At 57.7% G+C, this 26,960-nt stretch overlaps 1 protein-coding gene across 3 annotated transcripts; it reads left to right on the forward strand.

The window, feature by feature from the left end:
• The first annotated feature begins 1,045 nt into the window (after positions 1–1,045).
• On the forward strand, positions 1,046–26,133 carry EBP (EBP cholestenol delta-isomerase). 3 transcript variants are annotated; one of them, XM_075581742.1, is made up of 5 exons: positions 1,046–1,202; positions 9,007–9,343; positions 9,468–9,504; positions 12,977–13,107; positions 22,719–26,133. In XM_075581742.1, the coding sequence occupies exons 2-5, from the start codon at positions 9,043–9,045 to the stop codon at positions 22,940–22,942; spliced, it is 693 nt and encodes a 230-aa protein (XP_075437857.1). In that variant the 5' UTR covers positions 1,046–1,202; positions 9,007–9,042; the 3' UTR covers positions 22,943–26,133. The 3 variants fall into 3 exon arrangements, with proteins under 3 accessions (XP_075437857.1, XP_075437858.1, XP_075437859.1); XM_075581743.1 differs by having other exon boundaries at positions 1,062–1,197; XM_075581744.1 differs by having other exon boundaries at positions 1,064–1,202; positions 9,011–9,343.
• Positions 26,134–26,960: the final 827 nt, after the last annotated feature.

A 26,960-nucleotide genomic window follows, 5' to 3' on the forward strand; every position in this document is an offset into this window, starting at 1 on the left:
CACACAGTGAGACACACACACACACACACTGTCACACATACACACACACAGTGACACACACACAGTGTCACACACACGCACACACACACTGTCACACATACACACACACACACACACACACAGTGACACACACACACACACACACAGTGACACACACAGTGACACACACAGTAAAACACACACAGTGACAGAGTAACACACACACAGTGACACACACACACACACGCACAGTGACACAGTGAGACACACACAGTGACACACACACACACACACACACACACACAGTGACACAGTGACAGTGACACACACACAGTGACACACACACAGTGACACACACACAGTGACACACACACACACACACACACACACACACACACACACAGTGACAGTGAGACACACACAGTGACACACACACACACACAGTGAATCACACACACTCACACACACAGTGACACACACACAGTGACACACACACACACACACACAGTGACACACACACACACACACACACACACACACACACACACACACACACACACACACACACACACACACAGTGACACACACACACACACACACACACACAGTGACACACAGTGACACACACACACACACACACACACACACACACACACACACACACACACACACACACACACACACACACACACACACACACACTCCCTCTTACACACACACACACACACACACACACACACACACACACACACACACACACACACACACACACACACACACACACACACACACACACACACACACACACACACACACACACACACACACACACACACACACACACACACACACACACACACACACACACACAGTCCCGCCCCTTAGTCACGTTTCAGCCAATCAGCTCTCATAGGATGAGAGTCTCGCGACTAGCATTGAGGTTCCGCCTCCTCATGTTCCAGCCAATCGGAAGCCGCCATCCCGAGGCCAATAATAGGGAGCCGCTTCTTCTATCAAGTCAGCCCCTAGGTAGCGTCATCTACATCTGCGTCCTGATTGGCTGCCGCCTGACCGGCGTGTGTGGGGATTGGTGGAGGTGTGACAGTTGTCGTGTCGGTGCCCTGGCTGTATATACACTCTCTCCCATATACCGCGCGCTGCACTCACTGCGCCTCTATCACTGGCTGGGATCCGCTCACCTTCCCCTGCCTGGGAACTGTCAGGTGTGTGTGTGTCAGGTGTGTGTGTGTCAGGTGTGTGTGTGTCAGGTGTGTGTGTGTCAGGTGTGTGTGTGTCAGGTGTGTCAGGTGTGTGTGTGTCAGGTGTGTGTGTGTGTGTCAGGTGTGTGTGTGTGTCAGGTGTGTGTGTGTCTGGTGTGTGTGTGTGTGTGTGTCTGGTGTGTGTGTGTGTGTGTGTGTGTGTGTGTGTGTGTGTGTGTGTGTGTCTGGTGTGTGTGTGTGTGTCTGGTGTGTGTGTGTGTGTGTGTCTGGTGTGTGTGTGTGTGTCTGGTGTGTGTGTGTGTGTGTGTGTCAGGTGTGTGTGTGTGTGTCAGGTGTGTGTGTCGTGTGTGTGTGTGTGTGTGTGTGTGTGTGTGTCTGGTGTGTGTGTGTGTCTGGTGTGTGTGTGTGTCTGGTGTGTGTGTCTGGTGTGTGTGTGTGTGTGTGTCTGGTGTGTGTGTGTGTGTGTGTGTCTGGTGTGTGTGTGTGTCTGGTGTGTGCGTGTCGTGTATCTGGTGTGTCAGGTGTGTGTGTCTGGTGTGTCAGGTGTGTGTCTGTGTCAGGTGTTTGTGTGTGTGTGTCAGGGGTGTGTATGTATATGCCTAGCTATGTGTAAATATATATACATACGCCCGCCCAGCATTGTATTTGTGTGTGTGTATATATCTCTTTATATATCTATATGTATCCAGCATTGTATTTGTGTGTGTGTGTATATATCTCTTTATATATCTATATGAATCCAGCATTGTATTTGTGTGTGTGTGTATATATCTCTTTATATATCTATATGAATCCAGCATTGTATTTGCGTGTGTGCCCAGCATTGTGTGCCTCAGGGTTGTGCTGGAGTGTGCATACTTGGCAGAGCTGTATACACACTGTGTGAGGTGGGGGCGGCTGAGGATCTGGTGCGGTAGGTTGGGTAGGAGCAGGGATGGGAGTGTGGGACACTGGGGCGGTAGGTTGGGTAGGAGCAGGGATGTGAGTGTGGGAGACTGGGGCGGTAGGTTGGGTAGGAGCAGTGATGGGGGTGTGGGACACTGGTGCGGTAGGTTGGGTAGGAGCAGGGATGGGGGTGTGGGACACTGGTGCGGTAGGTTGGGTAGGAGCAGTGATGGGCGTGTGGGACACTGGTGCGGTAGGTTGGGTAGGAGCAGTGATGTGAGTGTGGGAGACTGGTGCGGTAGGTTGGGTAGGAGCAGGGATGGGAGTGTGGGACACTGGTGCGGTAGGTTGGGTAGGAGCAGGGATGGGAGTGTGGGAGACTGGTGCGGTAGGTTGGGTAGGAGCAGGGATGGGGGTGTGGGACACTGGTGCGATAGGTTGGGTAGGAGCAGGGATGGGAGTGTGGGACACTGGTGCGGTAGGTTGGGTAGGAGCAGGGATGGGAGTGTGGGAGACTGGTGCGGTAGGTTGGGTAGGAGCAGGGATGGGAGTGTGGGACACTGGTGCGGTAGGTTGGGTAGGAGCAGTGATGTGAGTGTGGGAGACTGGTGCGGTAGGTTGGGTAGGAGCAGTGATGGGAGTGTGGGACACTGGTGCGGTAGGTTGGGTAGGAGCAGTGATGTGAGTGTGGGAGACTGGTGCGGTAGGTTGGGTAGGAGCAGGGATGGGAGTGTGGGACACTGGTGCGGTAGGTTGGGTAGGAGCAGGGATGGGGGTGTGGGACACTGGTGCGGTAGGTTGGGTAGGAGCAGTGATGGGAGTGTGGGATACTGGTGCGATAGGTTGGGTAGGAGCAGTGATGGGAGTGTGGGACACTGGTGCGGTAGGTTGGGTAGGAGCAGGGATGGGAGTGTGGGACACTGGTGCGGTAGGTTGGGTAGGAGCAGTGATGGGGGTGTGGGACACTGGTGCGGTAGGTTGGGTAGGAGCAGGGATGGGAGTGTGGGAGACTGGTGCGGTAGGTTGGGTAGGAGCAGTGATGGGATTGTGGGAGACTGGTGCGGTAGGTTGGGTAGGAGCAGGGATGGGAGTGTGGGACACTGGTGCGGTAGGTTGGGTAGGAGCAGGGATGGGGGTGTGGGACACTGGTGCGGTAGGTTGGGTAGGAGCAGTGATGGGGGTGTGGGAGACTGGTGCGGTAGGTTGGGTAGGAGCAGTGATGGGGGTGTGGGAGACTGGTGCGGTAGGTTGGGTAGGAGCAGGGATGGGAGTGTGGGACACTGGGGCGGTAGGTTGGGTAGGAGCAGGGATGGGAGTGTGGGACACTGGTGCGGTAGGTTGGGTAGGAGCAGGGATGGGAGTGTGGGACACTGGTGCGGTAGGTTGGGTATGAGCAGGGATGGGAGTGTGGGACACTGGTGCGGTAGGTTGGGTAGGAGCAGGGATGGGAGTGTGGGACACTGGTGCGGTAGGTTGGGTAGGAGCAGTGATGTGAGTGTGGGAGACTGGTGCGGTAGGTTGGGTAGGAGCAGGGATGGGGGTGTGGGAGACTGGTGCGGTAGGTTGGGTAGGAGCAGGGATGGGAGTGTGGGACACTGGTGCGGTAGGTTGGGTAGGAGCAGGGATGGGAGTGGGATACTGGTGCGGTAGGTTGGGTAGGAGCAGGGATGGGGGTGTGGGATACTGGTGCGGTAGGTTGGGTAGGAGCAGGGATGTGAGTGTGGGAGACTGGTGCGGTAGGTTGGGTAGGAGCAGGGATGGGAGTGTGGGAGACTGGTGCGGTAGGTTGGGTAGGAGCAGGGATGGGAGTGTGGGAGACTGGTGCGGTAGGTTGGGTAGGAGCAGTGATGGGAGTGTGGGAGACTGGTGCGGTAGGTTGGGTATGAGCAGGGATGGGAGTGTGGGACACTGGTGCGGTAGGTTGGGTGGGACACTGGTGCGGTAGGTTGGGTAGGAGCAGGGATGGGGGTGTGGGACACTGGTGCGGTAGGTTGGGTAGGAGCAGGGATGGGAGTGTGGGACACTGGTGCGGTAGGTTGGGTAGGAGCAGTGATGTGAGTGTGGGACACTGGTGCGGTAGGTTGGGTAGGAGCAGGGATGGGAGTGTGGGAGACTGGTGCGGTAGGTTGGGTAGGAGCAGTGATGTGAGTGTGGGACACTGGTGCGGTAGGTTGGGTAGGAGCAGGGATGGGAGTGTGGGACACGGGTGCGGTAGGTTGGGTAGGAGCAGGGATGGGAGTGTGGGACACTGGTGCGGTAGGTTGGGTAGGAGCAGTGATGTGAGTGTGGGACACTGGTGCGGTAGGTTGGGTGGGACACTGGTGCGGTAGGTTGGGTAGGAGCAGTGATGGGGGTGTGGGAGACTGGTGCGGTAGGTTGGGTAGGAGCAGGGATGGGAGTGTGGGACACGGGTGCGGTAGGTTGGGTAGGAGCAGGGATGGGGGTGTGGGACACTGGGGCGGTAGGAGCAGGGATGGGAGTGTGGGACACTGGTGCGGTGGGTTCGGTAGGAGCAGTGATGGGGGTGTGGGACACTGGTGCGGTAGGTTGGGTAGGAGCAGGGATGGGAGTGTGGGACACTGGTGCGGTGGGTTGGGTAGGAGCAGTGATGGGGGTGTGGGACACTGGTGCGGTAGGTTGGGTAGGAGCAGGGATGGGAGTGTGGGACACTGGTGCGGTAGGTTGGGTAGGAGCAGGGATGGGAGTGTGGGAGACTGGTGCGGTAGGTTGGGTAGGAGCAGGGATGGGAGTGTGGGAGACTGGTGCGGTAGGTTGGGTAGGAGCAGTGATGGGAGTGTGGGAGACTGGTGCGGTAGGTTGGGTAGGAGCAGTGATGGGAGTGTGGGAGACTGGTGCGGTAGGTTGGGTAGGAGCAGGGATGGGAGTGTGGGACACTGGTGCGGTAGGTTGGGTAGGAGCAGGGATGGGAGTGTGGGACACTGGTGCGGTAGGTTGGGTAGGAGCAGGGATGGGAGTGTGGGAGACTGGTGTGGTAGGTTGGGTAGGAGCAGGGATGGGAGTGTGGGACACGGGTGCGGTAGGTTGGGTAGGAGCAGGGATGGGAGTGTGGGACACTGGTGCGGTAGGTTGGGTAGGAGCAGTGATGTGAGTGTGGGAGACTGGTGCGGTGGGTTGGGTAGGAGCAGTGATGGGAGTGTGGGAGACTTGTACGATAGGTTGGGTAGGAGCAGGGATGGGAGTGGGATACTGGTGCGGTAGGTTGGGTAGGAGCAGGGATGGGGGTGTGGGATACTGGTGCGGTAGGTTGGGTAGGAGCAGGGATGTGAGTGTGGGAGACTGGTGCGGTAGGTTGGGTAGGAGCAGGGATGGGAGTGTGGGACACTGGTGCGGTAGGTTGGGTAGGAGCAGGGATGGGAGTGTGGGACACTGGTGCGGTAGGTTGGGTAGGAGCAGGGATGGGAGTGTGGGACACTGGTGCGGTAGGTTGGGTAGGAGCAGGGATGGGAATGTGGGACACTGGTGCGGTAGGTTGGGTAGGAGCAGGGATGGGAGTGTGGGAGACTGGTGCGGTAGGTTGGGTAGGAGCAGGGATGGGGGTGTGGGAGACTGGTGCGGTAGGTTGGGTAGGAGCAGTGATGGGAGTGTGGGACACTGGTGCGGTAGGTTGGGTAGGAGCAGTGATGGGGGTGTGGGACACTGGTGCGGTAGGTTGGGTAGGAGCAGGGATGGGAGTGTGGGACACTGGTGCGGTAGGAGCAGGGATGGGAGTGTGGGACACTGGTGCGGTAGGTTGGGTAGGAGCAGGGATGGGAGTGTGGGACACTGGTGTGGTAGGTTGGGTAGGAGCAGGGATGGGAGTGGGATACTGGTGCGGTAGGTTGGGTAGGAGCAGGGATGGGAGTGTGGGACACTGGTGCGGTAGGTTGGGTAGGAGCAGTGATGGGGGTGTGGGACACTGGTGCGGTAGGTTGGGTAGGAGCAGGGATGGGAGTGTGGGAGACTGGTGCGGTATGTTGGGTAGGAGCAGTGATGGGAGTGTGGGACACTGGTGCGGTAGGTTGGGTAGGAGCAGGGATGGGAGTGTGGGACACTGGTGCGGTTGGTTGGGTAGGAGCAGGGATGGGGGTGTGGGACACTCGTGCGGTAGGTTGGATAGGAGCAGGGATGGGAGTGTGGGACACTGGTGCGGTAGGTTGGGTAGGAGCAGTGATGGGGGTGTGGGACACTGGTGCGGTAGGTTGGGTAGGAGCAGTGATGGAAGTGTGGGAGACTGGTGCGGTAGGTTGGGTAGGAGCAGGGATGGGAGTGTGGGACACTGGTGCGGTAGGTTGGGTAGGAGCAGTGATGGGAGTGTGGGACACTGGTGCGGTAGGTTGGGTAGGAGCAGGGATGGGAGTGTGGGACACTGGTGCGGTAGGTTGGGTAGGAGCAGGGATGGGAGTGTGGGACACTGGTGCGGTAGGTTGGGTAGGAGCAGGGATGGGAGTGTGGGACACTGGTGCGGTAGGTTGGGTAGGAGCAGGGATGGGAGTGTGGGAGACTGGTGCGGTAGGTTGGGTAGGAGCAGGGATGGGAGTGTGGGACACTGGTGTGGTAGGTTGGGTAGGAGCAGGGATGGGAGTGGGATACTGGTGCGGTAGGTTGGGTAGGAGCAGGGATGGGAGTGTGGGACACTGGTGCGGTAGGTTGGGTAGGAGCAGTGATGGGGGTGTGGGACACTGGTGCGGTAGGTTGGGTAGGAGCAGGGATGGGAGTGTGGGAGACTGGTGCGGTATGTTGGGTAGGAGCAGTGATGGGAGTGTGGGACACTGGTGCGGTAGGTTGGGTAGGAGCAGGGATGGGAGTGTGGGACACTGGTGCGGTAGGTTGGGTAGGAGCAGGGATGGGGGTGTGGGACACTGGTGCGGTAGGTTGGATAGGAGCAGGGATGGGAGTGTGGGACACTGGTGCGGTAGGTTGGGTAGGAGCAGTGATGGGGGTGTGGGACACTGGTGCGGTAGGTTGAGTAGGAGCAGTGATGGGAGTGTGGGAGACTGGTGCGGTAGGTTGGGTAGGAGCAGGGATGGGAGTGTGGGACACTGGTGCGGTAGGTTGGGTAGGAGCAGTGATGGGAGTGTGGGACACTGGTGCGGTAGGTTGGGTAGGAGCAGGGATGGGAGTGTGGGACACTGGTGCGGTAGGTTGGGTAGGAGCAGGGATGGGAGTGTGGGACACTGGTGCGGTAGGTTGGGTAGGAGCAGGGATGGGAGTGTGGGACACTGGTGCGGTAGGTTGGGTAGGAGCAGGGATGGGAGTGTGGGACACTGGTGCGGTAGGTTGGGTAGGAGCAGGAATGGGAGTGTGGGACACTGGTGCGGTAGGTTGGGTAGGAGCAGGGATGGGAGTGTGGGAGACTGGTGCGGTAGGTTGGGTAGGAGCAGTGATGTGAGTGTGGGACACTGGTGTGGTAGGTTGGGTAGGAGCAGGGATGGGAGTGTGGGACACTGGTGCGGTAGGTTGGGTAGGAGCAGTGATGGGGGTGTGGGATACTGGTGCGGTAGGTTGGGTAGGAGCAGGGATGGGAGTGGGACACTGGTGCGGTAGGTTGGGTAGGAATGTAAAGGGGAATTAAGGCTGCACACCACAATATATAAACAAATACATACAGTTTACCGGTGCTGCTGGTTCAAGGAAGTACCTGCCAGGAATTTCCAAAGTACACTGAGGAAAAAAGAGAGAGATACAGCGCTACACGGATTTCAAGATAATGAATTTATTGTGCCACACGACGTTTCGACCAACAGGTCTTTTTCAAGTGACAGTGCCTTGTCACTTGAAAAAGACCTGTTGGTCGAAACGTCGTGTGGCACAATAAATTCATTATCTTGAAATCCGTGTAGCGCTGGATCTCTCTCTTTTTTCCTCAGTAGGTTGGGTAGGAGCAGTGATGGGAGTGTGGGACACTGGTGCGGTAGGTTGGGTAGGAGCAGTGATGGGGGTGTGGGAGACTGGTGCGGTAGGTTGGGTAGGAGCAGTGATGGGAGTGTGGGACACTGGTGCGGTAGGTTGGGTAGGAGCAGGGATGGGAGTGTGGGACACTGGGGCGGTAGGTTGGGTAGGAGCAGGGATGTGAGTGTGGGAGACTGGGGCGGTAGGTTGGGTAGGAGCAGTGATGGGGGTGTGGGACACTGGTGCGGTAGGTTGGGTAGGAGCAGGGATGGGGGTGTGGGACACTGGTGCGGTAGGTTGGGTAGGAGCAGTGATGGGCGTGTGGGACACTGGTGCGGTAGGTTGGGTAGGAGCAGTGATGTGAGTGTGGGAGACTGGTGCGGTAGGTTGGGTAGGAGCAGTGATGGGAGTGTGGGACACTGGTGCGGTAGGTTGGGTAGGAGCAGTGATGGGGGTGTGGGAGACTGGTGCGGTAGGTTGGGTAGGAGCAGGGATGGGAGTGTGGGACACTGGTGCGGTAGGTTGGGTAGGAGCAGGGATGGGAGTGTGGGACACTGGTGCGGTAGGTTGGGTAGGAGCAGGGATGGGAGTGTGGGACACTGGTGTGGTAGGTTGGGTAGGAGCAGTGATGGGAGTGGGGGAGACTGGTGCGGTAGGTTGGGTAGGAGCAGGGATGGGAGTGTGGGACACTGGTGCGGTAGGTTAGGTAGGAGCAGGGATGGGAGTGTGGGAGACTGGTGCGGTAGGTTGGGTAGGAGCAGGGATGGGAGTGTGGGACACTGGTGCGGTAGGTTGGGTAGGAGCAGTGATGGGAGTGTGGGACACTGGTGCGGTAGGTTGGGTAGGAGCTGTGATGTGAGTGTGGGACACTGGTGCGGTAGGTTGGGTAGGAGCAGGGATGGGAGTGTGGGACAGTGGAAGACTTCTCCGGTTGCATTTTGACATTGTCCATGTTCAGTATCTGCTCAGCGATGTGTAAATGAGGCCACGTCCTCCTCAGCACATATTATAATGTTCTGTTCCTCTCTGGCAGGCAGAATCCACATACTGAACACTGGCTGCTCCTATCATGGCTCAGGGCGGAGGACCTCCCATATCTCACCCCTACTGGCCCCGGGACCTACAGATGGAGGGTTACCGTCCCAATGACCGTTCCATGTGGGAGATCCTAGCCTTCCTGTTCTCTGTGTCGGGGGCTCTGCTGTCTGGGACCTGGCTCCTGACGGGCAGGGCATCCAGAATGAGCTCTGCACGTCGCCTGGCGCTCTGCTGGTTCACCATTTGCGGCTTCATCCATGGCGTGATTGAGGGCTGGTTCTCCCTGTACTACATGGACATCCCCCGGGACCAGGCCTTCTTGTCACAGCTCTGTATGGAGGGGAGAAGTGCTCTGCAGGGGGAGGGGGTGGATGGGGCATTATCAGGACTTCTCCGTGTAATTGCGGCTGCCTCACCGTTGCTGCTCACTCTTTAACATACATCTGTCTTTTTCAGGGAAGGAGTATGCCAAGGGGGATAGCAGATATGTCATGTGAGTATTTCCTGGGGGGTAACGACATGTGTGTGTGACTGTGTGTGTGACTGTGTGTGTGACTGTGTGTGTGACTGTGTGTGTGACTGTGTGTGTGTGTGTGTGTGTGCGACTGCATGGCTGTGTGTGTGCGACTGCATGGCTGTGTGTGTGCGACTGCATGGCTGTGTGTGTGCGACTGCATGTCTGTGTGTGTGCGACTGCATGGCTGTGTGTGTGTGACTGCATGGCTGTGTGTGTGTGACTGCATGGCTGTGTGTGTGTGACTGCATGGCTGTGTGTGTGTGACTGCATGGCTGTGTGTGTGTGTGTGTGTCTACATGGCTGTGTGTGTGACTGCATGGCCGTGTGTGTGTGTGTGTATGGCTGTGTGTGTGCAACTGCATGGCTGTGTGTTTGTGTGTGTGTGTATGGCTGTGTGTGTGTGTGTGTGTGTGTGCGACTGCATGGCTGTGTGTGTGTGTGCGACTGCATGGCTGTGTGTGTGTGTGTGTGTGTGTGTGACTGCATGGCCCTGTGTGTGTGTGTGTGTGTGTGTGTGTGACTGCATGGCCCTGTGTGTGTGTGTGTGACTGCATGGCTGTGTGTGTGACTGCATGGCCCTGTGTGTGTGTGTGCGACTGCATTGCTGTGTGTGTGCGACTGCATGGCTGTGTGTGTGCGACTGCATGGCTGTGTGTGTGCGACTGCATGGCTGTGTGTGTGCGACTGCATGGCTGTGTGTGTGTGTGTGTGTGTGTGTGTGTGTGTGTGTGTGCGACTGCATGGCTGTGTGTGTGCGACTGCATGGCTGTGTGTGTGTGTGCGACTGCATGGCTGTGTGTGTGTGTGTGTGTGTGTGTGTGTGTGTGTGCGACTGCATGGCTGTGTGTGTGCGACTGCATGGCTGTGTGTGTGCGACTGCATGGCTGTGTGTATGTGTGTGTGTGTGTGTGTGTGTGTGTGTGTGCGACTGCATGGCTGTGTGTGTGCGACTGCATGGCTGTGTGTGTGCGACTGCATGGCTGTGTGTGTGCGACTGCATGGCTGTGTGTGTGCGACTGCATGGCTGTGTGTGTGTGTGCGACTGCATTGCTGTGTGTGTGCGACTGCATGGCTGTGTGTGTGCGACTGCATGGCTGTGTGTGTGCGACTGCATGGCTGTGTGTGTGCGACTGCATGGCTGTGTGTGTGTGTGTGTGTGTGTGTGTGTGTGTGTGTGCGACTGCATGGCTGTGTGTGTGCGACTGCATGGCTGTGTGTGTGTGTGCGACTGCATGGCTGTGTGTGTGTGTGTGTGTGTGCGACTGCATGGCTGTGTGTGTGCGACTGCATGGCTGTGTGTGTGTGTGTGTGACTGCATGGCTGTGTGTGTGTGTGTGTCTGCATGGCCCTGTGTGTGTGTGTGTGTGTGTGTGACTGCATGGCTGTGTGTGTGTGTGTGACTGCATGGCCCTGTGTGTGTGTGTGTGTGTGTGACTGCATGGCCCTGTGTGTGTGTGTGTGACTGCATGGCTGTGTGTGTGACTGCATGGCCCTGTGTGTGTGTGTGTGTGTGTGTGTGTGTGTGTGACTGCATGGCCCTGTGTGTGTGTGTGTGACTGCATGGCCCTGTGTGTGTGTGACTGCATGGCCCTGTGTGTGTGTGTGTGTGTGTGTGTGTGTGTGTGTGTGTGTGCAACTGCATGGCCCTGTGTGTGTGTGCGACTGCATGGCCCTGTGTGTGTGTGTGACTGCATGGCTGTGTGTGTGTGTGACTGCATGTGTGTGTGTGTGTGTGTGTGTGACTGCATGGCTGTGTGTGTGACTGCATGGCCCTGTGTGTGTGTGACTGCATGGCTGTGTGTGTGTGACTGCATGGCTGTGTGTGTGTGTGTGTGTGTGTGTGTGTGTGACTGCATGTGTGTGTGTGTGTGTGTGTGACTGCATAGCTGTGTGTGTGACTGCATAGCTGTGTGTGTGACTGCATGGCTGTGTGTGTGACTGCATGGCTGTGTGTGTGACTGCATGGCTGTGTGTGTGACTGCATGGCCGTGTGTGTGTGTGTGTGTGTGTGTGTGTGTGTGTGTGTGTGTGTGTGTGTGTGCGACTGCATGGCTGTGTGTGTGTGTGTGTGTGTGTGTGTGTGTGTGTGTGTGTGTGCGACTGCATGGCCCTGTGTATGTGTGTGTGACTGCATGGCTGCGTGTGTGTGACTGCATGGCTGTGTGTGTGTGACTGCATGGCTGTGTGTGTGTGACTGCATGGCTGTGTGTGTGTGTGTGTGTGTGTGTGTGACTGCATGGCTGTGTGTGTGTGTGACTGCATGGCCCTGTGTGTGTGTGTGTGTGTGTGTGTGTGTGTGACTGCATGGCCCTGTGTGTGTGTGTGTGTGTGTGTGTGTGTGTGTGTGACTGCATGGCCCTGTGTGTGTGTGTGACTGTGTGTGTGACTGTGTGTGTGACTGTGTGTGTGTGACTGTGTGTGTGTGTGTGTGTGACTGTGTGTGTGTGTGTGTGACTGTGTGTGTGTGTGTGTGTGTGACTGCATGGCCGTGTGTGTGTGACTGTGTGTGACAGAAATCCGTGCCGTAGGATGGACACTGTGCTCCCCAGTAATGTCCACATTCCTCTCCCCTCTGCTCCCCCTGTTCTCTTTCCTGCTCCCCGTGTTCTCTTTCCTGCTCCCCGTGTTCTCTTTCCTGCTCCCCCTGTTCTCTTTCCCGCTCCCCCTGTTCTCTTTCCTGCTCCCCCTGTTCTCTTTCCCGCTCCCCCTGTTCTCTTTCCCGCTCCCCCTGTTCTCTTTCCCGCTCCCCCTGTTCTCTTTCCCGCTCCCCCTGTTCTCTTTCCCGCTCCCCCTGTTCTCTTTCCCGCTCCCCCTGTTCTCTTTCCTGCTCCCCCTGTTCTCTTTCCTGCTCCCCGTGTTCTCTTTCCCGCTCCCCCTGTTCCCTTTCCCGCTCCCCCTGTTCCCTTTCCCGCTCCCCCTGTTCTCTTTCCCGCTCCCCCTGTTCTCTTTCCCGCTCCCCCTGTTCTCTTTCCTGCTCCCCGTGTTCTCTTTCCTGCTCCCCGTGTTCTCTTTCCCGCTCCCCCTGTTCCCTTTCCCGCTCCCCCTGTTCTCTTTCCCGCTCCCCCTGTTCTCTTTCCCGCTCCCCCTGTTCTCTTTCCCGCTCCCCGTGTTCCCTTTCCCGCTCCCCCTGTTCTCTTTCCCGCTCCCCCTGTTCTCTTTCCCGCTCCCCGTGTTCCCTTTCCCGCTCCCCCTGTTCTCTTTCCCGCTCCCCCTGTTCTCTTTCCTGCTCCCCCTGTTCTCTTTCCCGCTCCCCCTGTTCTCTTTCCCGCTCCCCCGTGTTCTCTTTCCCGCTCCCCCTGTTCCCTTTCCCGCTCCCCCTGTTCTCTTTCCCGCTCCCCCTGTTCTCTTTCCCGCTCCCCCTGTTCTCTTTCCCGCTCCCCCTGTTCTCTTTCCCGCTCCCCCTGTTCCCCACACTCACACTTGGCCTCTCTCTTCCCCCCCACTGCAGAGCTGATAATTTCACAGTCTGTATGGAGTCCATCACTGCCGGGGCGTGGGGCCCCCTGAGCGTTTGGACGGTGCTTTCCTTCCTCCGAGGGCAGCCTCACCGCTTCGTGCTGCAGCTCATCGTGTCCCTGGGTGAGGAGCAGAGCCCGGTGGAGGGAGTCGGGGGTCAGAGGTGGTAGCAGAGCCCTGACATCAGAGCCCAGAGGAGGTCAGGGGTCAGAGGTGGAAGCAGAGCCCAGAGGAGCTGGAAGCAGTCCCTGGGAGGTCAGGGGTCAGAGCTGGAAGCAGTCCCTGGGAGGAGGTCAGGGGTCAGAGCTGGAAGCAGTCCCTGGGAGGAGGTCAGGGGTCAGAGCTGGAAGCAGTCCCTGGGAGGAGGTCAGGGGTCAGATCTGGAAGCAGTCCCTGGGAGGAGGTCAGGGGTCAGAGCTGGAAGCAGTCCCTGGGAGGAGGTCAGGGGTCAGAGCTGGAAGCAGTCCCTGGGAGGAGGTCAGGGGTCAGATCTGGAAGCAGTCCCTGGGAGGAGGTCAGGGGTCAGAGCTGGAAGCAGTCCCTGGGAGGAGGTCAGGGGTCAGAGCTGGAAGCAGTCCCTGGGAGGAGGTCAGGGGTCAGAGCTGGAAGCAGTCCCTGGGAGGAGGTCAGGGGTCAGAGCTGGAAGCAGTCCCTGGAAGGTCAGGGGTCAGAGCTGGAAGCAGTCCCTGGGAGGAGGTCAGGGGTCAGAGCTGGAAGCAGTCCCTGGGAGGAGGTCAGGGGTCAGAGCTGGAAGCAGTCCCTGGGAGGAGGTCAGGGGTCAGATCTGGAAGCAGTCCCTGGGAGGAGGTCAGGGGTCAGAGCTGGAAGCAGTCCCTGGGAGGAGGTCAGGGGTCAGAGCTGGAAGCAGTCCCTGGGAGGAGGTCAGGGGTCAGATCTGGAAGCAGTCCCTGGGAGGAGGTCAGGGGTCAGAGCTGGAAGCAGTCCCTGGGAGGAGGTCAGGGGTCAGAGCTGGAAGCAGTCCCTGGGAGGAGGTCAGGGGTCAGAGCTGGAAGCAGTCCCTGGGAGGAGGTCAGGGGTCAGAGCTGGAAGCAGTCCCTGGGAGGAGGTCAGGGGTCAGATCTGGAAGCAGTCCCTGGGAGGAGGTCAGGGGTCAGAGCTGGAAGCAGTCCCTGGGAGGAGGTCAGGGGTCAGAGCTGGAAGCAGTCCCTGGGAGGAGGTCAGGGGTCAGCTGGTAGAGCTCTCTGCCAGTCCACGGGTAGGAGAGGAGTGCAGGGGTACAACCAGGGAGACGAGTGCAGGGGTACAACCAGGGAGACAGAGATTGGGGAAATAAACTGTGGCATTTATTTAGCCCAGAGCTTCAAAACAAGGCCACGAACATAGTGCACGAAGCGCGCAGGCGTTCACTCGGCGTCGTGCTCGCATGCAGAGGAGACGTCACGGAGCTGATCCGCTCACATGAACAGGCCGTCGTGCGAAGCACTATATACAAGCACATGGGCGCACTATATACAAGCACATGGGCGCACTATATACAAGCACATGGGCGCACTATATACAAGCACATGGGCGCACTATATACAAGCACCTGGGCGCACTATATACAAGCACATGGGCGCACTATATACAAGCACCTGGGCGCACTATATACAAGCACCTGGGCGCACTATATACAAGCACATGGGCGCACTATATACAAGCACATGGGCGCACTATATACAAGCACATGGGCGCACTATATACAAGCACATGGGCGCACTATATACAAGCACATGGGCGCACTATATACAAGCACATGGGCGCACTATATACAAGCACATGGGCGCACTATATAACAGCACATGGGCGCACTATATACAAGCACATGGGCGCACTATATACAAGCACATGGGCGCACTATATACAAGCACATGGGCACACTATATACAAGCACATGGGCGCACTATATACAAGCACATGGGCGCACTACTGTTTGTTTTCGGTGCGAGCGATGTCATCCGCGTCATCTCCTGCATTATTTACGCGTCCTAATACAGCTTCATGTCAGCAAAAAGAAATGAAACAGCCTATCCCTGTGTAAGGGCTCACTCACACTCGCTCACTGCAGGGCTGGGAGGATACACCCCATACCCACCTATCCATGTGTAAGGGCTCACTCACACTCGCTCACTGCAGGGCTGGGAGGATACGCCCCATACCCACCTATCCCTGTGTAAGGGCTCACTCACACTCGCTCACTGCAGGGCTGGGAGGATACGCCCCTTACCCACCTATCCCTGTGTAAGGGCTCACTCACACTCGCTCACTGCAGGGCTGGGAGGATACGCCCCTTACCCACCTATCCCTGTGTAAGGGCTCACTCACACTCGCTCACTGCAGGGCTGGGAGGATACGCCCCTTACCCACCTATCCCTGTGTAAGGGCTCACTCACACTCGCTCACTGCAGGGCTGGGAGGATACGCCCCTTACTCACCTATCCCTGTGTAAGGGCTCACTCACACTCTGCAGGGCTGGGAGGATACACCCCTTACCCACCTACCCTGTGTAAGGGCTCACTCACACTCTGCAGGGCTGGGAGGATACACCCCTTACCCACCTATCCCTGTGTAAGGGCTCACTCACACTCGCTCACTGCAGGGCTGGGAGGATACACCTCTTACCCACCTATCCCTGTGTAAGGGCTCACTCATACTCTGCAGGGCTAGGAGGATACACCCCTTACCCACCTATCCCTGTGTAAGGGCTCACTCACACTCGCTCACTGCAGGGCTGGGAGGATACACCCCTTACCCACCTATCCGTGTGTAAGGGCTCGCTCATACTCTGCAGGGCTGGGAGAATACACCCCTTACCCAACTATCCCTGTGTAAGGGCTCACTCATACTCTGCAGGGCTGGGAGGATACACCCCTTACCCACCTATCCCTGTGTAAGGGCTCACTCATACTCTGCAGGGCTGGGAGGATACACCCCTTACCCACCTATCCCTGTGTAAGGGCTCACTCATACTCTGCAGGGCTGGGAGGATACACCCCTTACCCACCTATCCCTGTGTAAGGGATAACTCATACTCTGCAGGGCTGGGAGGATACACCACTTACCCACCTATCCCTGTGTAAGGGCTCACACTCGCTCACTGCAGGGCTGGGAGAATACACCCCTTACCCACCTATCCCTGTGTAAGGGCTCACTCATACTCTGCAGGGCTGGGAGAATACACCCCTTACCCACCTATCCCTGTGTAAGGGCTCACACTCGCTCACTGCAGGGCTGGGAGGATACGTCACTTACCCACCTATCCCTGTGTAAGGGCTCACTCACATTCCCTCTCTGCAGGGCTGGGAGGATACATCACTTACCCACCTATCCCTGTGTAAGGGCTCACTCACATTCCCTCTCTGCAGGGCTGGGAGGATAAGGCTGCGCTTATAGTCCCGGTGACGCGACGTTGCGTCAAACAAATGTATTGAATACGTCGCTTGCTCTTATAGAAGGAGCGGCGTGACAGATTGATCGCTGGGACTCAAATCAATTTTTTTCAGCGACCACAGTGTGATGTCAGCGTCGCCGTAGCAAGGACTATAAGCGCGGCCTAAGCCTCTTGCCAACTTCTGACCCCAATGTCCAAAGAGATACCTGTAAGCAGGGGCTCTTTATATCAGGCTCTGGGTTGGTGTCCGTGGGGTGAACCCTCTGCTGGGTTCCAGGGACGGCCGTGTCCTGGGGATCTCTCTGGCAGCACACCTCCCCAGTGCCAGGGACGGCCGTGTCCTGGGGATCTCTCTGGCAGCACACCTCCCCAGTGCCAGGGACGGCCGTGTCCTGGGGGTCTCTCTGGCGGCACACCTCCCCAGTGCCAGGGACGGCCGTGTCCTGGGGATCTCTCTGGCGGCACACCTCCCCAGTGCCAGGGACGGCCGTGTCCTGGGGATCTCTCTGGCGGCACACCTCCCCAGTGCCAGGGACGGCCGTGTCCTGGGGATCTCTCTGGCGGCGCACCTCCCCAGTGCCAGGGACGGCCGTGTCCTGGGGATCTCTCTGGCGGCGCACCTCCCCAGTGCTAGGGACGGCCGTGTCCTGGGGGTCTCTCTGGCGGCACACCTCCCCAGTGCCAGGGACGGCCGTGTCCTGGGGGTCTCTCTGGCGGCACACCTCCCCAGTGCCAGGGACGGCCGTGTCCTGGGGATCTCTCTGGCGGCACACCTCCCCACCGCCAGGGACGGCCGTGTCCTGGGGATCTCTCTGGCGGCACACCTCCCCAGTGCCAGGGACGGCCGTGTCCTGGGGATCTCTCTGGCAGCACACCTCCCCAGTGCCAGGGACGGCCGTGTCCTGGGGGTCTCTCTGGCAGCACACCTCCCCAGCGCCAGAGACGGCCGTGTCCTGGGGGTCTCTCTGGCGGCACACCTCCCCAGTGCCAGGGACGGCCGTGTCCTGGGGATCTCTCTGGCAGCACACCTCCCCAGTGCCAGGGACGGCCGTGTCCTGGGGATCTCTCTGGCAGCACACCTCCCCAGTGCCAGGGACGGCCGTGTCCTGGGGATCTCTCTGGCAGCACACCTCCCCAGTGCCAGGGACGGCCGTGTCCTGGGGATCTCTCTGGCAGCACACCTCCCCAGTGCCAGGGACGGCCGTGTCCTGGAGATCTCTCTGGCAGCACACCTCGCCAGTGCCAGGGACGGCCGTTGTCCTGGGGATCTCTCTGGCAGCACACCTCCCCAGTGCCAGAGACGGCCGTGTCCTGGGGATCTCTCTGGCAGCACACCTCCCCAGTGCCAGGGACGGCCGTGTCCTGGTGATCTCTCTGGCAGCACACCTCCCCAGTGCCAGGGACGGCCGTGTCCTGGAGATCTCTCTGGCAGCACACCTCCCCAGTGCCAGGGACGGCCGTGTCCTGGGGATCTCTCTGGCAGCACATCTCACCAGTGCCAGGGACGGCCGTGTCCTGGTGATCTCTCTGGCAGCACACCTCCCCAGTGCCAGGGACGGCCGTGTCCTGGGGGTCTCTCTGGCAGCACACCTCCCCAGTGCCAGGGACGGCTGTGTCCTGGGGATCTCTCTGGCAGCACACCTCCCCAGTGCCAGGGACGGCCGTGTCCTGGGGATCTCTCTGGCAGCACACCTCCCCAGTGCCAGGGACGGCTGTGTCCTGGGGATCTCTCTGGCGGCACACCTCCCCAGTGCCAGGGACGGCCGTGTCCTGGGGATCTCTCTGGCGGCACACCTCCCCAGTGCCAGGGACGGCCGTGTCCTGGGGATCTCTCTGGCAGCACACCTCCCCAGTGCCAGGGACGGCCGTGTCCTGGGGATCTCTCTGGCAGCACACCTCCCCAGTGCCAGGGACGGCCGTGTCCTGGGGATCTCTCTGGCAGCACACCTCCCCAGTGCCAGGGACGGCCGTGTCCTGGGGATCTCTCTGGCAGCACACCTCCCCAGTGCCAGGGACGGCCGTGTCCTGGGGATCTCTCTGGCAGCACACCTCCCCAGTGCCAGGGACGGCCGTGTCCTGGGGATCTCTCTGGCAGCACACCTCCCCAGTGCCAGGGACGGCCGTGTCCTGGGGATCTCTCTGGCAGCACACCTCCCCAGTGCCAGGGACGGCCGTGTCCTGGGGATCTCTCTGGCAGCACACCTCCCCAGTGAAAGGGACGGCCGTGTCCTGGGGGTCTCTCTGGCAGCACACCTCCCCAGTGCCAGGGACGGCCGTGTCCTGGGGATCTCTCTGGCAGCACACCTCCCCAGTGCCAGGGACGGCCGTGTCCTGGGGATCTCTCTGGCAGCACACCTCCCCAGTGCCAGGGACGGCCGTGTCCTGGGGATCTCTCTGGCAGCACACCTCCCCAGTGCCAGGGACGGCCGTGTCCTGGGGATCTCTCTGGCAGCACACCTCCCCAGTGCCAGGGACGGCCGTGTCCTGGGGATCTCTCTGGCAGCACACCTCCCCAGTGCCAGGGACGGCCGTGTCCTGGGGATCTCTCTGGCAGCACACCTCCCCAGTGCCAGGGACGGCCGTGTCCTGGGGATCTCTCAGGCAGCACACCTCCCCAGTGCCAGGGACGGCCGTGTCCTGGGGATCTCTCAGGCAGCACACCTCGCCAGTGCCAGAGACGGCCGTGTCCTGGGGATCTCTCTGGCAGCACACCTCCCCAGTGCCAGGGACGGCCGTGTCCTGGGGGTCTCTCTGGCGGCACACCTCCCCAGTGCCAGGGACGGCCGTGTCCTGGGGATCTCTCTGGCGGCACACCTCCCCAGTGCCAGGGACGGCCGTGTCCTGGGGATCTCTCTGGCGGCACACCTCCCCAGTGCCAGGGACGGCCGTGTCCTGGGGATCTCTCTGGCAGCACACCTCGCCAGTGCCAGGGACGGCCGTGTCCTGGGGATCTCTCTGGCAGCACACCTCCCCAGTGCCAGGGACGGCCGTGTCCTGGGGATCTCTCTGGCAGCACACCTCCCCAGTGCCAGGGACGGCCGTGTCCTGGGGATCTCTCTGGCAGCACACCTCCCCAGTGCCAGGGACGGCCGTGCCCTGGGGATCTCTCTGGCAGCACACCTCCCCAGTGCCAGGGACGGCCGTGCCCTGGGGATCTCTCTGGCAGCACACCTCCCCAGTGCCAGGGACGGGCGTGTCCTGGGGATCTCTCTGGCAGCACACCTCCCCAGTGCCAGGGACGGCCGTGTCCTGGGGATCTCTCTGGCAGCACACCTCGCCAGTGCCAGGGACGGCCGTGTCCTGGGGATCTCTCTGGCAGCACACCTCCCCAGTGCCAGGGACGGCCGTGTCCTGGGGATCTCTCTGGCAGCACACCTCCCCAGTGCCAGGGACGGCCGTGTCCTGGGGATCTCTCTGGCAGCACACCTCGCCAGTGCCAGGGACGGCCGTGTCCTGGGGGTCTCTCTGGCAGCACACCTCCCCAGTGCCAGAGACGGCCGTGTCCTGGGGATCTCTCTGGCAGCACACCTCCCCAGTGCAAGGGACGGCCGTGTCCTGGGGATCTCTCTGGCAGCACACCTCCCCAGTGCCAGGGACGGCCGTGTCCTGGGGATCTCTCTGGCAGCACACCTCCCCAGTGCCAGGGACGGCCGTGTCCTGGGGATCTCTCTGGCAGCACACCTCCCCAGTGCCAGGGACGGCCGTGTCCTGGGGATCTCTCTGGCAGCACACCTCCCCAGTGCCAGTGCCAGGGACGGCCGTGTCCTGGGGATCTCTCTGGCAGCACACCTCGCCAGTGCCAGGGACGGCCGTGTCCTGGGGATCTCTCTGGCAGCACACCTCGCCAGTGCCAGGGATGGCCGTGTCCTGGGGATCTCTCTGGCAGCACACCTCCCCAGTGCCAGGGACGGCCGTGTCCTGGGGATCTCTCTGGCAGCACACCTCCCCAGTGCCAGGGACGGCCGTGTCCTGGGGATCTCTCTGGCAGCACACCTCCCCAGTGCCAGGGACGGCCGTGTCCTGGGGATCTCTCTGGCAGCACACCTCCCCAGTGCCAGGGACGGCCGTGTCCTGGGGATCTCTCTGGCAGCACACCTCGCCAGTGCCAGGGACGGCCGTGTCCTGGGGATCTCTCTGGCAGCACACCTCCCCAGTGCCAGGGACGGCCGTGTCCTGGGGATCTCTCTGGCAGCACACCTCCCCAGTGCCAGGGACGGCCGTGTCCTGGGGATCTCTCTGGCAGCACATCTCACCAGTGCCAGGGACGGCCGTGTCCTGGGGATCTCTCTGGCAGCACACCTCCCCAGTGCCAGAGAACCCCATGCAGTTTGTGCAGCACACTTTTAAACCTGACTGATGAGCCAGCTGGAGACTGGCTAATTGACTCTAGCTACAATTAACCAGCTCCCTGCTGGACTCATCAGCTACAGACAGGCTTTATGTACGGCCTTTTTAAACCGGCCCTGTCGCACCATGCAACGTTGAATTCACTGGGATCACTCTCCTAAACCGGAGATCTCTAGGCTTGAGAAACCTTGGTGGGTCCGGGCAGCTGTAGTTGGATATTGACGTGATATCTCTCTAGGTGACCCCTCTCTGAGGGTGCTGTAAACTGCCGTTCTCCCTTTTGACTCGGTGCTGTACCCGGACAACCTCGTGTATGACGCACTCTGTGCTGTACCCTGACCTCCCCTTGTATGATGCTGTGACAGAGTGGCCTGTAGACGAGGTTAGTTAAGAGGCCACACATGCATTTTTTGGGTGAACCAAAACGTTGGGCAGACTGTCCCTTTTAAGGCAAAACACAAAGCATAAAAAGAAAGTCTACTCTACTTTTGGAGTCTAAATAAAAAGTTTAGGCCCCAACTATCTGACTGGCTGGATAGGCCAGACCCCCCCCAAAAAAACAAAGTATTGCGTGTGTGCGTCTCTGGTTTCTCCAGGCAAACTTCAGATGCAGGGGTTGCAGTCCTGCTGCTCCCAGGAAGTCTCTTGCCCTATTTTCTGTGCAGGCGTCTCTGCGGTGCGGGGCTTGGGTTCCCCACTGTTCCCAGGCAAATTCTTAAGGTGAACAAGCCTGGATCCCTGCGGGCTGGAGCTCTGTTGCTGGATGTGAATCCCAGCGGGTCACAGGCAATCCTCTGTGACCCTCCTCTCCTGCAGGCCGGGAACTGGACATCTAACAGAGACTCTGACAGGTGCTCATTCCTGCCTTTTATAAACCCTGTTTAATCAGTTAATGTCACACCTGGGGCAGGAAACCTGACACCAGTGCAGACTCCTGATCCTTGTAAAGGGAGTTAACTCCTTCACTCCCTTACAGATACGCACGGTGCTGTACCCTGACCTCCCCGTGTATGACACGCGCTCGGTGCTGTACCCTGACCTCCCCGTGTATGACACGCGCTCGGTGCTGTACCCTGACCTCCCTGTGTATGACACGCGCTCGGTGCTGTACCCTGACCTCCCCGTGTATGACACGCGCTCGGTGCTGTACCCTGACCTCCCCGTGTATGACACGCGCTCGGTGCTGTACCCTGACCTCCCCGTGTATAACACGCGCTCGGTGCTGTACCCTGACCTCCCCGTGTATGACACGCGCTCGGTGCTGTACCCTGACCTCCCCGTGTATAACACGCGCTCGGTGCCATACCCTGACCTCCCCGTGTATAACACGCGCTCGGTGCTGTACCCTGACCTCCCCGTGTATGACACGCGCTCGGTGCTGTACCCTGACCTCCCCGTGTATAACACGCGCTCGGTGCCATACCCTGACCTCCCCGTGTATAACACGCGCTCGGTGCTGTACCCTGACCTCCCCGTGTATGACACGCGCTCGGTGCTGTACCCTGACCTCCCCGTGTATAACACGCGCTCGGTGCTGTACCCTGACCTCCCCGTGTATGACACGCGCTCGGTGCCGTACCCTGACCTCCCCGTGTATAACACGCGCTCGGTGCTGTACCCTGACCTCCCCGTGTATGACACGTGCTCGGTGCCGTACCCTGACCTCCCCGTGTATGACACGCGCTCGGTGCTGTACCCTGACCTCCCCGTGTATGACACGCGCTCGGTGCTGTACCCTGACCTCCCCGTGTATGACACGCGCTCGGTGCCGTACCCTGACCTCCCCGTGTATAACACGCGCTCGGTGCTGTACCCTGACCTCCCCGTGTATGACACGTGCTCGGTGCCGTACCCTGACCTCCCCGTGTATGACACGCGCTCGGTGCTGTACCCTGACCTCCCCGTGTATAACACGCGCTCGGTGCTGTACCCTGACCTCCCCGTGTATGACACACGCTCGGTGCTGTACCCTGACCATGATCCTCTCTTTCCACAGGTCAGCTGTATGGGGACGTGCTGTATTTTTACACGGAGTACCGGGACGGTTTCAGGCACAGCGAGATGTGGCACCCGATCTACTTCTGGTTTTACTTTGTGTTCATGAACGCCCTGTGGATAATCATCCCATCCATTCTCATCGTGGACGCCTGGACCCACCTGAGCCACGCACAGCGCTGCGCTGATACTAGCCAGCCACGCAGCAAAGCCAAGAGGAACTGAGGGGGGCTACCCACCCAGGGGTGTCATGGGACCACGCGGGAACCATACAACGGGACCGACACTTAACTCGTTCTGTGCTGGAAACGCCCGCAATCCATTGCAGAGTGTGAGCGTGTGTATGTGTGTGTGTCGTCCCCTGCAGCAGGTAAGGGGTTAATGTGCAGGAATAAGATTGTTAAACTCTCTCCGTGTTATCGTTGCGAACGGGCAGGCGATGGTTAATGCTGTCATACATTGCTGCACAATAAAGCCAGCGCCGTGTACGGAGTGCGCCCGTCTCTCGTTCAGGACTCTCTGACGCAGCTTTCCCCGGGCTAAAGCAGGACTTAGTCCCATTCATCGCAGGCTAGGAGGGGGTGTCGGGTTATAGTGCAGACAAGCTGAGTGATGATAGGTACCAGGGGGTCTGGGATTAGGGGTGCAGCCTCCCCTGGGATAAGGTACAGATATACACATAGCCAGTGGCGGATTTACAAATATGCAGCCCTCCAGCATCATTTGACGCCGCGCCGTTGCTATGGTGCTGTGTGATGTCATGTTGCCAGCCGCACATGCTGCCCCCAAATTTTGCCGCCCTGGGCCTGTCGGCCACTATATATAACACACACACACACGAGCACACACACACACACACACACACACACACACACACACACACACACACACACACACACACACACACACACACACACACACACACACACACACACACACACACACACACACACACACACACACACACACACACACACACACACACACACACACACACACACACACAGAGTCTGCTCCACCTATCACATGATGCAATAAGGAATAAGAGACACTGTCCCTGATCTGCCTGGCAACACGACAGAAAGCCGCAGAGAATCTGGGGACACTGTCAGTGTGAGAGCGTGAGAGCGGCGGCGGCGGCACACAGAGACAGCCCAGGTAACAGCGAGAGGGGCTTGAGATACAAGCCTGACACTCAGAGGAGACTGGTATGAGACTGCTAGCCTAGGATAGAGGAAGTGAGAGACAGCAGCAGGAACACATTCCCTATACACAGAGAGAGAGAGAGAGAGAGAGAGAAGCAGCAGGAACACATTCCCTATACACAGAGAGAGAGAGAGAGAGAGAAGCAGCAGGAACACATTCCCTATACACAGAGAGAGAGAGAGAGAGAGAGAGAGAGAGAAGCAGCAGGAACACATTCCCTATACACAGAGAGAGAGAGAGAGAGAGAGAGAGAGAGAGAGAGAGAAGCAGCAGGAACACATTCCCTATACACAGAGGGAGAGAGAGAGAGAGAGAGAGAAGCAGCAGGAACACATTCCCTATACACAGAGAGAGAGAGAGAGAGAGAGAGAGAGAGAGAGAAGCAGCAGGAACACATTCCCTATACACAGAGAGAGAGAGAGAGAGAGAGAGAGAAGCAGCAGGAACACATTCCCTATACACAGAGAGAGAGAGAGAGAGAGAGAGAAGCAGCAGGAACACATTCCCTATACACACAGAGAGAGAGAGAGAGAGAGAGAAGCAGCAGGAACACATTCCCTATACACAGAGAGAGAGAGAGAGAGAGAGAGAGAGAGAAGCAGCAGGAACACATTCCCTATACACAGAGAGAGAGAGAGAGAGAGAGAGAGAAGCAGCAGGAACACATTCCCTATACACACACAGAGAGAGAGATCCAGATACTTGCCGGGCTATCAAAGCGCAGCGGGGTGACAGACATCCGGGAGGCGCTTATTCCCAGCACACACACACACCTTACACATCTCACACACACCTCACAAATGCGGCACCCTTATCATGCCTGCACCGTGACTACACGCTATTTTGACAACATGAGCTCCAACGCAATACGCTTAGCGTAAGGGGCTTCTACACAGCAATCAAGGCTGAAACATGTCTGTGAGTGGTTTGACTTGCTTTGCTATTCCCATGCTGTACTTAAAAGCTGTGTGAACGGCGATGCATCAGATTAAATGGGCTCCATGTGAATGGATATTCCAGGCAAAAGGTGACACATTGTGTGCAATTTGCATGTCATTTCCCAGAATCCCTTGCAGTGGGAGCACTGTATGCTGGGTGATAATGGTTGAAAAGCAGGGTGCAGACCTAAGACATGTGAATGTGCTCACAAGTGATATTCTTTATTGGCTATATAATAACGGTGGAGGTTGTCTGTCACCTTTTTCACCCACCATAACTTAAAGTGTGTGTGTTCTCTATAAGGGCACACGGTATAATATGTGAGATATAATTGATTTTATTAATGTACCATTAAAAATGTATAGAAAAAATGGTAACATGGTAAGGATAAACAATGGGAAAAAGCAGGCACTAAAAACTCAGGAAACAAAAAAATGAATGATATCCAAGAGAGCGTGTGCCCACTCAAAAATAATTTAATGGAAACTACAAAAAAACTGCTACATTACGGGGTACACAGACCCCCACCAACGCGTTTCGAGCGTAAGCTCTTTCTCAAGGTGACTCAAGAGTTTAGGGTTAGGGTGTTTCTCTTCAACTACCTTAGAAAAAACGGAAGCACCCCCCCTGCTGTGCAAGAAGACTGGACAGTCTTAAGGACATCAGCAACTCGGACGTGAGTTATTTATATCACCTGCTTATTCTCCATTCCGATAATATATGTTGGGACACTTTTATTGTGAGGTATCTCACTGCATTGCTTGTGGGGACCCTATCCTACTAGTCGGATTACAATGGAGGAGTGATTACAATATTATTGTTCCACATACTATGGGTTGATATCCCTTACTCATTATTCAGGGGGTTATACTTCAGGAATCTTCAATCACATTTGAACTTTATTGTGGGTTTATTTCAATACCATTTTGAGGCTTTTTTTTTAGAGCACCACACATTTGCTTTTAACATGGTGAGGATACCACATGTAACAAAGGACACGCAAGTCCCGTGAAGTAATAGCAGAATACTGCTCAAAATAGTAAGCTGGGACAAATGTGAGTAAGCTGTGCTACTCACGTGAAATATCAGTCCTTGATAGAAAGGCAGCAGCCATGCAACCTGTGAATGAATATAGATAATGGCAACCCTATCTTCTCTTAAGGAAACAATTAAAAGATATGTACGTAGTCATTAAGACCCCTTGGATGTACTGTGTCTAAGATGTAGGTACAGTATGTGTCTCGTTGTAATAAAAGTGTTTCTATATCAAACCCTGTCGTGGTCCTTAATCTGCTTGATCCCCTATTAGTCTAAGGGATGAGACAGATTGTTTAAAGTCTACACATTGGGTAATCAAAACTGTATTTTCTGATGTGTTATTTATTCTGCTCGTGTTCAATGAATCTTGTCTTTAAACTTCTGTTAGTCTTACCCACATACATAAGACCACACAGGCATTTTATGATACACACGTGTAAGTAATCCGTTTGTTAATTTTTAATTTGGCACCACTCCTTGGATGCCCAAATTAATTTCCTGTCATAAGATTATTACACACCGAACAATTAAAACACTTAAAACATCCTGGTTTTGGGTCGCTAAGGAAATGAGAATAATGTTCTTTTTTGTCTGCCTTGATGAGAATATCCTTGAGGTTTTCACCTCTTTGGTATGCGAACCTAGGGATTTCTTTGCATCCTGACCCAGTGCCACGTCCTGACCCAGTGCCACGTCCTGACCCAGTGCCACATCCTGACCCAGTGCCACGTCCTGACCCAGTGCCACGTCCTGACCCAGTGCCACGTCCTGACCCAGTGCCACGTCCTGACCCAGTGCCACGTCCTGACCCAGTGCCACGTCCTGACCCAGTGCCACGTCCTGACCCAGTGCCACGTCCTGACCCAGTGCCACGTCCTGACCCAGTGCCACGTCCTGACCCAGTGCCACGTCCTGACCCAGTGCCACGTCCTGACCCAGTGCCACGTCCTGACCCAGTGCCACGTCCTGACCCAGTGCCACGTCCTGACCCAGTGCCACGTCCTGACCCAGTGCCACGTCCTGACCCAGTGCCACGTCCTGACCCAGTGCCACGTCCTGA

This window comes from Ascaphus truei, unplaced genomic scaffold (genome assembly GCF_040206685.1).
Source record: "Ascaphus truei isolate aAscTru1 unplaced genomic scaffold, aAscTru1.hap1 HAP1_SCAFFOLD_1548, whole genome shotgun sequence".
Classification (NCBI taxonomy): domain Eukaryota; kingdom Metazoa; phylum Chordata; class Amphibia; order Anura; family Ascaphidae; genus Ascaphus; species Ascaphus truei.